The following is a 15528-nucleotide window of genomic DNA, read 5'->3' as shown; positions in this document are numbered from 1 at the left end:
CTCTCCTGTCAGACTGTTACCATGTCAATGGGGATCTGTGCAATGTGTAACACAATACGCCGTATTCACATGCAACTCTTCCCTGTCTGAATTTCATACTCTCATGTCCATTGGCTCTATTCTTTCCCAGCAGTGAAGTTTGTCGGCTGGCCGCAGGATTTACAAGTATGATCTTGTATTTCAGTATGACATAATAAGCTTTTTGGGTCTAAAATGTTGTCAGAATTCAAGAGGAAATGCTGATTTATCAAAACAGAAATGGAAGGTGCATCCCCTTTTTGAGAGTTTCCCAGGTCCCACTAAAATATATGTAAATTTAATGCATTAGAAGAACTTCATAATTATTGTAGGATACAGCATATTTCACTGTAGCCTTTTACATACTTTAAGTTTAGTTGAATGTTTTCTTGTCTTATCAGAAGCACAAGCATTTGGCTAACAATTACAGTACTAAAACAGTCCACTGACATGACTGTTGCTTACTATTTCCCACTTTGTGTTAAATATTCATAAGGTCTTTTCTTCTAGCATTCAAAAGACACAAAATTAGTAAAAACAGGTGTATCAAGAAGGAAACCTGGGCTTTAGGATCCTATTTTAAATTTGCTGCCCTAAACCATGGAAATCTAGAAAAATACTGTTGTTCATATTGATCTTAAAAAGGAAACTTAATCTAGTGCAAATCATTTCCGCAGAACCTCACTTGCTCTTGTACAGTTATTTATTCAGGTGTTTGATGGAAATGTAAATAATGAAGCCTCCTTTCTGCTACCCATAAAACCTTATTTCACAGTTGGCAACTCTCCATCTACAGCAAACTTATTAAAAAAAAAAAAAAAAAAACCAACCAAAACTCTTCGCAAACACACAAGCACCAGATAGGGTTTCAGCACACAGGCATGAGTGCTCCTGATGCAAAAACTTCCTCAGCTTCAGCAGGGGCATGCTCAAGCCCTTGTGCAAGTCAGGTTACAGTAACAATACTGATGTTGTCTCTCGTGAACACTCACCATTCATTTCTCTAACAATAATGCTAATTGCAAAATCTCAATGCAAAATAGTCTATCACCTGCAGTTGAAGGTCACAATTCAGTAAGTTCAATGAAAACAATGAGTTAAAATATGGTTCATAAGTTATAAAATAAAAATACTGCATAAATTCTTTCCTAAAATATGTATTATAAAGTCTTCCCTCACACTCCTGAGCAAATCAAGTACTTTTCATCTGATTAACCACAACAGGTGCTCTCTTTGGTGGGAGAAAGACAAATTTTCATTTAGCATCTAAAAGATTATTTTTCTCAAAAGTAATATAACCCTAGCCAATATCTTAGTAATATAAGATGACAGATGATTGTCTTTGATACTAAAAGATACAAATCAAACTTTAGAATATTGAGCTCATAAAAAATCTTTCAAGTTAAAATGAAAAAGGCCCAGACTATTTTTAGTACTTGTTTAAAAATGGATTTCATGGCTTTTAAAAATTTTTAAAGAAAATGTACAGAGTAATTGAAAGCATTAATTTAAATTAAAATCAAAATACAACCCAAAAAAGTTTTACTATTTCCAGTCAACCTCATGTTGTCTTAACCTGCAGAACTGCCCTTCAGTAAAACTCACAGATATGCCATTAAATGGCATACGCATGCAGCCAGGACTTCGTACTACAAAAATGCATTAGAATGGGAAGATGCATCCATTGGAAAACAATTTCATCCTCTTGGAAGCAACCTAGTAGCAAGTGATGTTGGGGTACAGAATACTAACATTTTGGCCACTTCAGAGTGAAGGGGAATTAGATCATCAATCCTATGTGACCACTTTCCACTTGGCTATTAAATAGAAAACAGATACCAGCAAATGATTTCATTTCTTTCTTTGAAAAAAACAGGAATAAGACCCACCTCATTTGTGAAGATATGGCTGCTGAAAATCTGTGCTCTTATAAGGGGCAAGCATATCAAGCTTAGGGTATTTCAGCAGCCAGGAAAGGAATATAGTTCCTTGTATGATTTATTACATAAAACTGAAAACAAAAATACTTTAAAATTTTGGATTGATTTATCCATAAAGTAGCATAATGTCAAGAAAACAGCCATCACCCAAATTATTTTGGTTTCTTCCCTTAATTGTTTCTCTTCCAAACTGAGATTGTATTTGGTTTGTAACTAACTGCAATGAACAGCATGGAATGCAAAATAATTTCACAGCGAAAACAAGAAAATCAGGTTTGCTACAGTGTAAGATAATGAACACAGGACTGGAAGATGTTGTTTAAACGCCTAATTTCGGTCCCTTGTAATTACAAGCAACTAAGTTGTCTCTATTAATTCAAATAGATACTTGACCAGAATGTGTACTCGCCACCACCCTATAATAAACTTCAGGTCATCAGTAAAGGACTAAAAGTCACAACTGTAGTGTCACAAGAAGAGATATCAAAGACATCCACTAATGTCCAAGGCTATTGCACTGACTTTGTAAGACAAAAGTCCCCAATAATCTTAGGATATAAATCATGGCCTGTGCTACAGAGGAAGGCAGAGAAAGCTCACACTTCCTCATAACTGGCTAGCTAAGGTGTTGCTTGCAATGACTAAGTAGGATTAATCCTATACTAGAATTTCCTCCTCTGCCAACATGTACCTAAGTATTCTAATAATCTACATCTTGAATGCTGTATGCTTTATTATATAAACATGTCTCTCAGATGGCAGGAATGTAAAGTCCTGTTATTCCTGAACAGAGATGACACTATTTTCCCCTATTTATAGTACAAAAACCACAATTTCTATTACAATTTGGAGAACTATTATCTTTTTCCCTTTAACAGAGATCTTCCCATGTGATCGGGCACAGCAGTGTCATTGCCTGAATTACTGTTGCTCTACAGAGCAAAAAATATGTTTCTGGAAAAGAAAGTGATGGCAACAGAAGTGTTCTGCTTTTATTTTGACATGTAACTTCAGGTAAAGCACCAAGAAACCACCTAATGCTCAACTGCAAGGTATGCTATACAAACTAAGCCCGATTGCTTCTGATAAATAAGGAATACATGATGGTGAGTAGAGCATAGTTTTTTACTAGACAACCTTCCTGAATAGTGATGTAAGAAAACTTTTTTCCCAACAGATTTTGTGCAGTTTAGCAGCCACAGGATTAAAAACAGCCTTATGATGCCTCCCTAATGTTCTCCCTCAATGGGATTTCAAGTTGCAGTCATTCTGGAACATTGATTTAATCAATGATGTGTAACATATCCTTACTATAACTGGGAGCTATTCTACTCTCATCAGTAGTTCTTGTACTGAGAAGAGGACCTATTTTCTTGGGCTAATGGTCATAGATATGTTTTCATGGCATGATATTCCTTCATATGACAGATTCTCTGATGGAATGTCACCATGTGCAACCTGACACCAAGCATCTTCATATCCCATCTCCTCTTCTTGATGCATTTAATGCTCCTTGTATTAGTGTCAAAGTCATGCCGGGTCCTTAGGTACTGTGCTCATTATAAAATTGCCTAGAATCCTGTACAGCCTTGAGGCACCTGTGACAGACCTGCCCAGCTTGACTTACATTCTTATGCTTCTCCCACCTTAGCAGATATCACGCTGAACTTCTGAGTGGGCAGGCCTTTTATTTCAGCAAAACAGTTTCATATTTAAAGACTTATCTTCTGCCACACTTACAGACTCTGGAGCTTTGATGAAGACTTTGGATTTCCCAAGCTGGTATTGGTCAGGATCCATGTTCACTGACTGAAGCAGGTGGAGAACTCCTTGTTTCTCTTCTCCTTTCCAGGAAGGCCAGGTTGCTTTGGTCAGAATGGCATACCTTAATCACCAAGGAGAAGAGGTTAAAACCTGACATCAAACAGCAGCAGCAGAATACCACCGACTTAGTCAGTATTACCCTGGGGAGAGGGTTGACAATTTCGGCAGGACTTACAGAAGCTTGGAGTGTGGAAAGATGCACAATATTAAGATGTTACTTGTTTAGCAAGACCAAACAACTCCAATGAGAAGGGCAACAGTGTCCAGGAGTCTCCCATTTCCAGATGCTAAGTTACTATTTGGTAACTGCAGTAGTTAATTACAGAGAGTTCTGCTGTGATCTCCTTAAGTTCAGGGCAAGGTTATTTACTAGCAATGACTTATGGTCCAGATTTAAGTACCTACACCCTTGGTATTCTAGGTTCATTCCCAAGCACATGGCCAACTTCCCACTCAACCCTTCTCTGTCTTATTCTTACAAAGGCCTTTTGTGCTTCTAAGCAAGTGGCCAGCTCATGTTCCTAACCCACCTGTTCAACAGCTGGTCTGCATTTAGCAAGGAGCCATTCTTGGCTTTATCCCAGAAAGCCTTTGGCTTGGCCTCTGGTACAAGATAGTGATGTTGGTGCTACCTGGAGGGAACACTGGGAACTGACCACACAAAGGAGGCAGGGAAGTGTTATAGTACCATGTCTTTTGATAGGAAGAGGTGAGTAGTCTTCTGTCTCATGGTATTCTCTTTAAGCCTTGAAAATGGGGTAGATGCCAGGTTGCAGCCTCTTTTAAGCTGTCCACTTTTTCAGGCTTAACTTGGGCTTTTGGAACTGCCAGGCTGGAGCTACAAAGCTGCCTTGTTCCACTGCCCACCAAGAAGCACTGATGGGCTTTAGCTGCCTCAGCGTGTCTATGGAGAAGTAACTTCTCTAGCAGCAGCTATTTAGACTCCTTTGACAATGAGACTGGAGGACAGCTAAACATGTTGTGACAAATCTCTCCCTCAAATCTTTTGTTCTTTACTCTTGACAAATTTTTTTAAGGCCTTAAGTGTACTTGAGTTATATAAACTACATCATGCTTATTAGTAAAACTATTCAACTAATGAAAAAAGTGTGGAGTTCAGTTTGTAATTCCCAAGTTCTTGTTTCTTAAGAAGATTTAGGCAGCTCCTAATAAAATGTTCTTAAAAATCACACAAGGAATTGTTAGAAAATTCATTAAGGGAATGTTCATTACTTATTCTTGTCATATCTAAAATGTTATCCAGCCAGGAAGCAGAAACAGTGTCATGCAACTTAAATAACAATACCACACAAAGACAAATAGCAAATGGTTAAAAAGGAATGTATCACAAAAAACAAACACCACTAAATAGCAAGTATATGAAAAGAGAAAGCTAATTATGAATAATTCAGTAAGATTCAAGACTGTCTACTGATGTTATCATGTTCAAATCTCTATTATTAAACAAATGCTCAGGTCCTATGCGTGATGGTCTAACAAAGTAGCCCTTATTACCATTTTAAATATAGAAGTATACATAATCTATGTTTACAGACAATGTGTATGCATATTTATGTAATATATCAGTATTATGGGATAAATAGATGCAACCTAGTAAGGAGTTGTAAGTTAAAGTAACTCCCAGCTTATTTAATTAACAGCCTCTTTTGCAGGTTTATCACATACTGCCCACAGTATAGCTGTATACATGGGTCTAAGCAAGTCTGAATTTAAAGAAGCCGATGTTAATAAAGGCATTTGAAACTGCTACCTTCCACACAACAGAATCTGACACTACATTTCAGCATGTTACAAATTCTTTCCTACATCTTCTGAGCTGTAAAGGGGGGCACAGGGAAAAACATAACTTAAGACCTTTTGATATAACTAAAGCTCTCCAGGTACAAAGTAAGAATACATTTGAAATTTTCCTTTTTCATAACCTCAAATTAACTTCATACATTTTACTGGTGTGACAAGTCTACAGGGCAGAAGAAATGGATCATTCTATAACATGTGCCAATTAAGCATTTCACAATTTTATAACGTGACAATTCTATCATTGTTCACTGCTGTTTAGAAAAAGCACTTCCCTCTAACGTATTTGTGCATGCTTCCCCTTAAACTGGTCATGTCAATACCCATGTATCTAGGTTTTTCCAGCTTGTGTAATTTGATCTTACAGAGGATTTTGGCACACACAAAAAACTAAGTGTGTTCTTAAAATGCTTCTGAAACAATCTCAAATCATGACTGCCCCCCCCAAATTATCTGTTATAAATTCACTGTAAGTGGTTAGGTCCTATGTCTAAATATGGGCGTATGGAGTTCAGCTTTCAGATTTGTTATGCTTTGAAACACATAGGCCTTTTCAGTGACTGGCTTTTTGCATGCAAATGTAAATTTTGTACATAAAAGTCTATTCAGCCCAGAAATCTCCACTTATATGGAGCTGCCAAGGAACGCCCAACGAAAACAAGTGTACAAGCATGCATTTCCTGTCCATCCCATGCCTTAGCCCATTTTACTCACACTGACTCAGGGTGTCAGAACAGAGCTTGTTCTGGATGCTAGGGAACTGTGAACGGAAAGGTTGCAGGAAGAGTTTTACTCATAACAAAATGTTAAATTTAACAAGACTAACTTGAAACAAACGGATGAATTCCATAAAGAATTGTTCAGTTGCCTGTGGATCTCTACATATAAAGTGAAGTACAGAAATCTATTCACCTTCCAGAAGTACCATGTAGCTTTCCTTTGTGCAGACTTCTCAGGCAGATTTCTAGACCTGCACAGCCCTCACAATCAGTGTTCAACAACTGTGGAGGCTAGATTTAATACACATTATTAATCTGTTATTCTGTCTCAGCAACAGTCTGTGTTAAGTAATGCAACCTGAAGCATATTCATGTTTATACATCTAGGCTTGAAGATTGTGAAGAAAAGGGGATTTAAAATTGCTCCATAATGAAAACTGAGTTCATACTTTAAGATATTTTAGGTCTATTACTAGATGATTAGAACATTCTCTATATTATCATGAAGTATTATCAGTGGCTTTGTTCTGTGCTGTCTGATTAATTATATTGCATTCCTTGCAACAACTGATTGGGTTTTTTGTTTTATATTCTCAAACGTAACACAAAGACTTCCAACAAAAGCTGATTTGTCATGTAATGCTCCAGTCTGGGCATTTATTAGCTGTATGTCTCAATTTTCTAAAAACTAGAAGTTGTATAAATCTTGAAATTGCTCTTATTTAAGAGGATTTCATTAGCTAGTGGAGGTAGTTAATCATCTTAACAGCTGGTCCTAAGACACTGAAAAAAGGATTGGTCTTACAGAGCTCTGACTTGCTTTCATTCAGTGAGCAGCTCTAGTGGTTTGAGTTTTAACCATTCCCAGCTGTTTGAACACCAGTGGAAGGATGTAATGACCAATTTAAGCTAAGGTTACTCTTTATACTTGAATAGCAGGCACTTGAATAGTATTTCTTTACCTATCTTCTGTCATTGGGAAAGAAGAGTTGGGAGAGCTAAAGCAGTAACATTTTTAAACAACGGCTAGCAGCTAGACAGATTCCAGGCTCTGCAGCTCATAACTCTAAGTTCCCTTAACTCTTTTTGACTTTGAGGAACCTGCTCATAGCACTACAGAAAGAACTGAGGTCTTAGGCAAGTTTACAGAAAAATGAAAAGATTTTCAAAGACACAAAGCCAGTCTTTCAAAGACACTTTCAAATCTCTGTGTAATCTAGATCATGAGCAACGGAAATGGGGAAAAAGGAAACGGTAAATGCGAAATGAGAACCTTTCAAAACTTGCAACTTCTTGTTTTCCTCCTCATCATGTAAACAACTGTGCTGTAATACTTCAAAATGAGTGTTACCCTACCTCTGCAAAAACTTCTTGAAAACCCGCCTGTAGGCATAGCCAGCTCTTCTTACTCGAATATTTTCTTTCAGACCTAAGTATTCCACTTGATGTTTTACCCTGTGAACAAAAACAATGCAAGATTTACAATCCATTTTATTTCAGCATATTTGTGGATTGAGGTATTCTTAAAAGTCCGTATCATGTTTAAAGACTATTGACTTCTAAAATTCATACACAGGTATATGACTCCATGCACATTACCATGCACACTGCATGGTAGGAAAAAATATTCAAGGCAGGTAGACTACATCGCTGAAATATATGTAGCAAGTTTACCTTAGCATTTTTTCCAAGTTTAACTTCCCACCTCATTTATGTATAAATTTCTTAACTAATATTATTACCCATAAAAGGCCAAGTAACTATTACCTATACAGCTACATAGCTGGTATCCAAGGGAGTGGGAAATTGTTTTGTGTTCTTTTATTGTAGGTTTCACCTATGTTTTACATAGCTCAAACATCAACAGTAGCACACAGTAGCTCTTTTTTGGTTGTTCTGGAGAAAGGACCAAATCTGATGGCTGAAGAAAGCCCCAGATACCACACTCTGATTACACAAAGAATCAGAAAGAAAGCAGCCAGGCCAGTATACTCATGAAAAGCTAGCATTCCTCCTAATTTTACCATGCTGCAAAGGAAGGATTTGACGACAGGCACAAGACTGGCCGAAGCATGCCTGGTAAGCTTGTTCATGGCATACTTTATTTACAAACAAAAACTGAACTGGTAGCAGTCCCACAGAAAGTGTTAATAGCTGTGGAAGGACTCTGCTGCACATGTGAACTGAAACATCATTATGCCAACACCATTACAGTTCCCTCATGCAAAACATGTTCATTTAGGTTCTAAACAGGGAACAAACATGCCACCATGAATCTCAAAGCAGAAAAACAGCAAAAGGAAAAAAAGCTTCCTTTTGGCACCCTTTCATCTTTCTGGAGCTGCGGTGCATTACTTTATGTTCCTTCTTACATATCCTGCTAGCCTACTGTTTAATGCTTGGAGATTTGATTTGAAGAATTTTGGTTAGCTTCCTTAACAATGTTATGACTCTTGCAGTTTTCCTTTGCATTTCTTTAATTTCTTCATCTAAGTCATGTGGCTGGAAGAGGCAATGTCAGTTTTTTAACTCTGAAATGTGGTGTTCAGGGATTTCTGTTGCTGTTCTTTTATAGGGCAAATTACAGAAGCTTTAGCTTTCAGTCAGAAATATACAAGTTGTTAAGATTTTAGTCCTGCAAGTTTAACAAACAGTATATAAAAAAGCATTTCTTTACATATAATCAAAAATTGAGCTTGTAAGGAGCCATTTAATTTTGTTTTGCTTACTATTTCTCTGATTTTACAAAAGATTTTTCAAGTCCTGAAAAGCTCTCAGTTAATTCAATGTTATTTCTCTAGCTATTTTGAAATGTTAAATTTCAATATAAAGTATACTGCCCATTGATTTTTTTTTCCTTTTTTTGGTTGAGACATTCTTTTCACATGACTCATAGTATAAAGGCAAAAAACTTTTGAAATCCCATGCTACAAATGACAAAAGCTCTTCAGTTAGTTCTTCTTTTTAAAGAACAGATATGAGAGGTATTTTACAAAATGATGGGTGATACTGCTCTTTTAGCTTATAATAAAGAATACTGCACATTTTAATCTTGCTGTGTTCAAGGAATAAAGTATATTTTGTACCCACTCCAAGAATTCTGGTACAGTAGAAAGTTGGTAGACAAAAATACATTTTCCTGTTTATAGCTTTCCCTCCTGTTCACATCTGGAATAATGCACTGGAGCAGCAGTATTACTCCCATTTTCTTACTGTCCTGCCAGTATTGGTGTCCAGCAACAGAGAATTTGAGACATTTTTCTGTTTTTCCTTTTCTTTCTGAGAAAAGGCACACTGAAAATCTCTCTCCAGGCATCAACCTCAAGCAGGTCAGGGTCTGGGAATTCAGCTAATGCAGCAATTTTGAATACAAGTCCAAGTGGCTGTGCCAGGACCTGAACAAAAACACCCCAATTTTTGGAATAACTAAGGTATTATACAAGGTTTAGCTATTACACTAGGTCTATGTTTCGTTGCTAAATATTCTAGAATTATTCAACAGCAGTACAAAGCTGGAGTGACATGGCTTCTGCAAGCATGAAGTAAGACAGGCTTTGTGAAGGTTATTTTTTTCCTTTTTCAGTAACACTTTCACTATCTAGTAACATGCTACTAATAAGCAGATTAGATACACTACTCCGATCACACTGACTATGGCAGCATGTGTATCATACAGCATTATGTGATCACAGAAGAAAACAAAAAAACCCCTAACCTACATTCAACAAAATATCACAAACTCAGTTATGTTTTGTATTTCTCTCAACACAGAACTTTCTCACAGCAAAATCATGAAACAACAAAATTAAACTTAAGTTTGAGCTGTCATATGCATATAAATTTCTCTTCCCCGGACATGTCACTAACTGCTACAGCATATGTATCCTATGTGAGGCCCTAGTATAATATATGGGAAATCATAGTTTAAAATTGGAGAGAATGTTAGGATTTTTAAACAGGGATGAAAGATTACCATTATAAGAACTACTTCCATTTGTATCTGAGTTTGATTGTATACAATCCTTCATATTTCATTTGGTATCAGTAGCTGCTGCATTTGTCAAATATCATATACTCATTATGGGAAAACAAGAAGAAATCTTGCCCATTTTTGCTCCCAAAGGGGCTTCCTGAAAGCTGGCCTTTTCTCAGGACTAGGTTTTTGTTTGTTTGTTTCATTGGTTTCCTAGCAACACCTTCCACAAGAATAGGCCTGTTTTCCAATATGTAAATAATTGATTTTTAAAGCCCCTCAACTTCTAGTTAAAAGTTTTAGACATACTTTTTCCAGATCAGTTACTTTCTTCATTTGGTCCCCAGTGTCAGTGGAAAATTAAGGATTTTCAGGGGTGGAAAAGCTAGAGAAAGAGTGTCTACATTTACTGCCAAGACCTAAATGACACTTTCAAGTGCAGTCCCAATTGTGGCTTCTGTAAGTGCTCTACATCTGCATGTAATTGTGCTAGTCTGCATGCCAAATAGCAGGAAGTGAATTCTGGTGTGTTGTTGATAGGGTCAAGAATGCTTTTTATCAGACCTTGCAAGTTGTTTCACTGTGATAAAAATAACCACTTGCTTTATCAGCACTTTTACCAATACCAAAAGTACTTGGTATATCGTAATGAACGTTATCTATATTAGGACCTCACATAGCATATGTACCTCAGTACAAAAAAGAGTATCTTTTTTCAGATAATAGGAAGATGCTATAAAGCATCATATAGTTAAACATGCCTTAAAACAGATGCACTAAACTAAAATGATGATTTAGACATCTATTTAATGTCTATATAACCACCAGATATGACACTCTAGTGACTTCTCTTTAAAGAGCTGGCTAATGAAACTTAAAAGTCAAGAAGTGAAAAAGGAACCTTCTACGTTCTTGGCTATAGGGACTTTCTGGTAAGTTTGATACATAAAAGCAGATACAGACCATTCTGCTGGCTTTTTAGCTACCTAATAGAAGCTGTTTTCAAAGCATAAGCGAAAGTTAGAATTGATGTATAATGTATTTGGTGTACAAATTCTACGTGGAAAACTGAGTCTTTAATATACCGATTGTGTTACTGTTACGCAAATGTTGATTATTCATAACTGATATAAGAAAAGCCAAGAACTGTATATACTAACTGCTGATTTAGACCACGTGCCCACAGCTTATCTTCAAAGTTTAGGAGCGGTCGTGCCCGATTTAATTTCTACAGGTTTTAGAGTATCTAAAGTACTGTTTGTCTGTAGGCTGTATGATTTCTCATCACATACTCTGCTTATCCATACCTGCTCTCTTCCCAGTCTCGAGACTTCTTTGTTTCATTTGGTTTGATGCAGCGGATGTAATGGGGTGTACACTTCATCAGGGTGCCAACAAGGTCATTTGCTTGTTTCTGTAAAATTGAGGGAAAACAATGGGATCTGAGCTGAACAGGGTGAATCCTGTGAGAGAATTCTAAAAATTATCAACCAGCTGCTGATGATTCAGTTGACTGGATCCAGTTGACTTTGGTCTTTCTCCAGAAAACCAGAGTGTCTTGGGATAATATACACCTCATGAAAAATTTATTAGTAAATAGAAGGCACCATTATCTCCAGCTGTGTAATATACTTAAACTATTATATAAATATATGGAGTGACAAGGAATGCATCAGGTGAACTTGACTGCCAGGGTGAAATATGAGGAAAGAGGTTGATAAAATATCGATATCCAAAGTCTGCAAGTGTGTAATCTAAGCGTATATTTTGCAACGAGTCTCCAAAAAGATGCTTGACTTCTAACACTTGCTGCCTTATTCAACGCACATTATGGTCAGTAGAAAGACTTCTGTTGACTTCAGTGGGCGTTAGATCAGGCCCTGCTGCATTTCTGCAGTATAAAGAGACCAGTTATCTGTAGTTAATTGTAGGACATTAAGTGGCTGAGTGAGAGGGCTCATTCATTATGCACATGCAAGTACTATTATCATGGCCATCAACTGCTCATTTGGAAAATTCACCGCTGTAGAATGCAGCTGAACAAAACATTTAATGAACAGTGATGCTGGGCAAAATATGATCCTAACAGCTGAAACAATGCATCACTTGGCAATCAAGATACTCCTGGTGTCCATCTTTCAAAATGTCTGGACAGTAAAAAACAGCAAAGACTACTTTTTTTTTAATTTAGGTATCCATACACAAACATACCCCCATACATGCACATACTAACACAGCAAAACTAGACATACTTTGATTTTACTGCCCGCAGTGGTAGGACGGCCTTTCTTGTCCACGTGAAGATTTTCAGGAAACAGAGCCTTTATAAAAGGCCTAGGAAAGAATTAATAAAATAACATTGGCATAGAAAGACAATTCAATGCAGGAATGTCAAGGAATATGCTGTAAAAGTTGATAGTTGAGCAGAATATAAATAGCTATTTCTATTAATCTGGAGTTATATCAAATCTATTTTAAGATTAGTATTTTTCATGAGCTTCACTCCTCATAGAGACCCTTTGCTATTTTAGTGAGCCTTGGAAGACATGATACCAGACTTCTAGACTCAAAGAAATGCGCACTTGTTAAAAAGTAAGCATCAATTAATTAAAATACATAACAAAAAAATGTTACTTTGTATGTTAAAACGGTGCCTGATCAAAGAGAATGCCAAATCACTGACAGCCTTGTTTGAGGCCAAACCAATGGCTGTCATTGTACCATTTGATTCTGACACTGCAGTACCTTACTTATTCAGATTTGCAGAAAACGAAGGTCAATATAATGCAAGTGATACTGTTCTACTGCAGCAATGCTTTATTTCCACTTTTATACAAATGAGTTGACAAGTTGCGAAGTAGAGAAGTCAGGCCCTCTGCATCCATCTGAACTAACACGTTATTCCTAGCTTTAAGCAAGTTTTGCTTACGTACAAATCACTGCTCTGCATGAGTTCAATCAAGTCCATGAAAAGAACATCCCGATTTCTCTCGCAGAATCCATCCATATCATAAGATACCTGGGCCAAGGTGGAAATTGATTGTTTGTGGTAAGTTGAGAACCCAATAATTAAAGAAAATTTAAATTCTGTCCTCATCAGTAGCTGTTCTGAACTTTTTGGTTAGTCTGGTATAACTTAAAGATACTACACAATGATCACTAAATCCTTGCACGTATTATTAGTTAACTCTTTCACAACAAACATAGAGTAATTTCATCCATATATTTAAATTCAGTGAAGATGACTGTTATGGAGCTAGTGAATGGAATAGGACACAAGTGAATTTAATACTGAATTTTACTGAAGAAAATTTTTTGCATAATAAGGGTTTACTGTTATTAACTATAACTGCAGGAAATAATGAATAGTCTGAGAAATATACCCAAAGAAGATAGAACTGTACATTATATTCCAGTTTTATTGGTATATTACTACCTAAGGACCATTTTTATATCTGAATGCTTTAAATTTACTGCTACGATAACAAACAATTAAGATTGTAATTAATAAAAGACTAGGGGCATTTATTTATTACATTTAGTATTAAGGTTTGGTTAGTATGTTTGATAGCAGCAAGGCCCAAACTCATCTCTCCTAAGTAAGGGACGTATGTTAGGGCATATTTGTTCTAAGCTCCCTACATTGTGAAAGGAGGACAGTGTCTTGAGATAATGTGGCTATTTAAAATCAAAACAGCCCTCTACAGGGTTTCCCCCTTCCTTTCATTACTGTTCTTTTTCTTTATAAATACATTACACAGAATTCAGTGATGATTTTCCACATTACCTTTCCAGCATAATGATGAATGATAAAACCCTGGTTCCAGCTGTTGAAATGTTCATGAGTCCCAATCTGCATCTGGAGTTTTTGAAGCAGTGTTTGGTCAGCTCCTTCTCCCACTGCATGCATTGTGGCACACACATCATCTAAAATACTCATAATCCCTGGGGGATTCTAATGCATTGGAGAAGAATAACAAAAACAGCAAAAGAAGTGAGGAAAATAAAAAATTATCATGCCAGTTTTTCCCCCAAACAGAAAATTCTTTGCTACAAAAACACTAGAGCAAAGTCACAGCAGGAAGAATTCCCCCCCCAATCAGCAGAGTTCATAGTAGAGATTGATTTGTACACAAGCACACAAATAGTTTAAGGAGAGATACCACTTCGTGTAATGATAGTGACACAGTGGGAAATGACAGGGAAAACAATGATTGCTGTTAAAAAAAATAAAACAAAAGCCCCCAAATGCCCAACATTTGTTTTAGTTTTTAATTCCTTCACAAAGCAATCTTCTTTCTCATTCTACCAAACAATAAATCCATGCCTGAGGTAAGTATGTTTGTCAAACACATGCTGTAGTTTGACAAACTTAGAGCTAAATATCTAAGTGTGTGACAGAAATCCTATCCTCTTCCTAGTTATCCTGATACAGATAGGAGATGGGCAAAATTCAAATTTAAGCGCAAGTCACTATAGTACTTGAACTACTTTTAAAATTATCTGGCTTACATGAGGACAAAGAATTAGCTGAAAAACAACCTACTTCTGTCCTAAAGGACAACATTTGTCATCACCCTGAATCAGAAAATAAAGACTTTAAACTGCAGAACATTCTGTGGAGCAAAGACACAAAATTTCTTTTATCTACAACACTTCCTAATACTTCCTCTTCACTTGTTTCTGCTTAATTTGCAACAGTACCTCAAAGGAAGCTAGTATTGTAGCTTCCCCAAACTGAAATACATCTCCCAGGGATACAGAGAGCCTTATCTGATGTACAGTAGAATACATCCTGAAGTTCATGATAAATTTAGATGGATAAAATTTTAATTTCCAACATTATATATTTTAGTCACACATCAATCATGCTATCTTATGGTTCTCTTTTTGGTTGATATCTTAGATAATGTACCTTAGAGCTCTTATAAGACATCTTATGTAAGATTTATATATAGGCTTAGTATGACTCAGTAACTGAACAACAGTATTTGCATTTTTCCTACAAATGTTCTTGACAGCAAAGCAGTTGCCCAAATATTTTAGAGAAAAATGTTGTTTTTTTCCATTTGTTTGTTCTAAATACTTACCACTTTGTTCTCTATAAGGTCACACACTATTTTGTTGTTAAAGTAATCTATTGGTGTCCATCTAATTCCTTCTTGCACATATTCTTCCTGTTAAGTAAAAAGAAAGATGCAAATATTCCTTTGCAGTGTGGATGTAGCAATAGATT

At 36.4% G+C, this 15528-nt stretch overlaps 1 protein-coding gene across 2 annotated transcripts in view; it reads right to left on the bottom strand.

Moving 5' to 3' along the window:
* MYO1E (myosin IE) overlaps nucleotides 1-15528 on the bottom strand; it is a 97831-nt gene that overhangs the window by 22205 nt on the left and 60098 nt on the right. For both annotated transcript variants that reach the window (XM_075505893.1, XM_075505892.1), the window contains exons 13-19: nucleotides 15383-15469; nucleotides 14080-14247; nucleotides 13226-13311; nucleotides 12545-12626; nucleotides 11600-11706; nucleotides 7676-7774; nucleotides 3699-3843 (exon numbers count right to left, since the gene is read on the bottom strand). In XM_075505893.1, coding sequence (XP_075362008.1) covers nucleotides 3699-3843; nucleotides 7676-7774; nucleotides 11600-11706; nucleotides 12545-12626; nucleotides 13226-13311; nucleotides 14080-14247; nucleotides 15383-15469 — 774 coding nt within the window. The remainder of the gene's footprint in view (nucleotides 1-3698; nucleotides 3844-7675; nucleotides 7775-11599; nucleotides 11707-12544; nucleotides 12627-13225; nucleotides 13312-14079; nucleotides 14248-15382; nucleotides 15470-15528) is intronic.

The sequence above is a fragment of the Mycteria americana genome, chromosome 6, assembly GCF_035582795.1.
Source record: "Mycteria americana isolate JAX WOST 10 ecotype Jacksonville Zoo and Gardens chromosome 6, USCA_MyAme_1.0, whole genome shotgun sequence".
In the NCBI taxonomy this organism is placed as follows: Eukaryota; Metazoa; Chordata; class Aves; order Ciconiiformes; family Ciconiidae; genus Mycteria; species Mycteria americana.
This window is presented reverse-complemented; position numbering and strand designations above follow the sequence as displayed.